The sequence below is a fragment of the Perkinsus marinus genome (assembly GCF_000006405.1).
Source record: "Perkinsus marinus ATCC 50983 genomic scaffold scf_1104296931104, whole genome shotgun sequence".
NCBI lineage: Eukaryota > Perkinsozoa > Perkinsida > Perkinsidae > Perkinsus > Perkinsus marinus.
Window position 1 is genome coordinate 1 of NW_003215906.1, and position 1069 is coordinate 1069.

Sequence of the window (1069 nt, forward strand, 5' to 3'; positions counted from 1 at the left end):
CGCCAAAGCTACTCGCTCAAATAGACTCACCTCTTGGTGTGCTTATCGAATCGTGTAGCGTCCGATTCCAGCTTCTTGGTCATCACCTAAAGAGGTACTAACATGGCAAAGCTAGTGTGATGATGACCGCATAACAAGAGTGGCCAGCGAATTCCTACACTTGATCGTGTCTTGTCTGCCAGGTACTGCTTCTGGCCGTGATCGAGCTCACTCTGCGCCTTAGCCAACACCTCCTTCGTGCGGCCGCTGGTCAAATCAAGCCCAGATTTCAACTGCAATGACAAAAAGAGATTCCCGTCGCTCCACTAGTCCGCGACATATTCGATACCTCTGCCCGGATATCCTTCTCAAGGCCTCCTTGAATCTTAGAGAAGTGCCCTCGCAAGGAATCGACCTCATGTTCGCTGCTGAGAGCTTGCTCATCCAGAGTTCGTCTGATGCAGCTCCAACTGCACTCAGAAAAAAACACAACCGACTCACGTGAACTGATTCGATTCCTCAGCCAAGTCTTGCGCCTTCTCCGCCATCACATGCTCCATATCCTTTCCAATCTAAACGGCTCCAATACGGCGACAGTGGCAAACAGTTCCCCCACATCTGCAAGATCAACTTGAAGTTCTTGCCCTTTCCGAGCACTCGAGCTCATCTTGGAACTCAGCTCTCTTTCGCTACGGAAATTCTCCGACTCGACATTCTGAAAGCAGCAAGTTCTACTACCACTGAGGAGCTCATATCCCTTCTCACTTGAATGTCTCGTGAAGCCTCACCAGCCACTTGCCTAAAGCCCCGACTGGCCGCATTACTCTCCTCCTCCACTGCCCGCCTCCCATTAGAGTGAGAGGTTGACATCACTCTAGACAGCGCGCTCGCCTGAAGGAGTCCATCATCTGGTGACGGTGACACTGCACTCTCTTACGAACGCCGCCTCCTGTTTGGATATAGAGCGACCGAGGTGAGCAAGGGTCGACCTAGAATCTCGCTCCTGTGACATGTACTCGGATTTAATACTATGCTCCTCTGAAGTGAGACGATCGATCACCCTCTAGTTCGCCCTGCTCATCACCTCTCT

General features: G+C 51.6%; 1 protein-coding gene across 1 annotated transcript; it reads right to left on the minus strand.

The window, feature by feature from the left end:
* Positions 1–158: 158 nt before the first annotated feature.
* Pmar_PMAR008527 (hypothetical protein) lies at positions 159–849 on the minus strand (the record flags this gene model as incomplete). Its single annotated transcript, XM_002786799.1, has 5 exons — positions 159–272; positions 329–434; positions 481–551; positions 596–694; positions 745–849. Coding segments are annotated over 5 exons (495 nt in total), but the record flags the coding sequence as incomplete, so codon positions are not given.
* Between the last annotated feature and the right edge of the window lie 220 nt (positions 850–1069).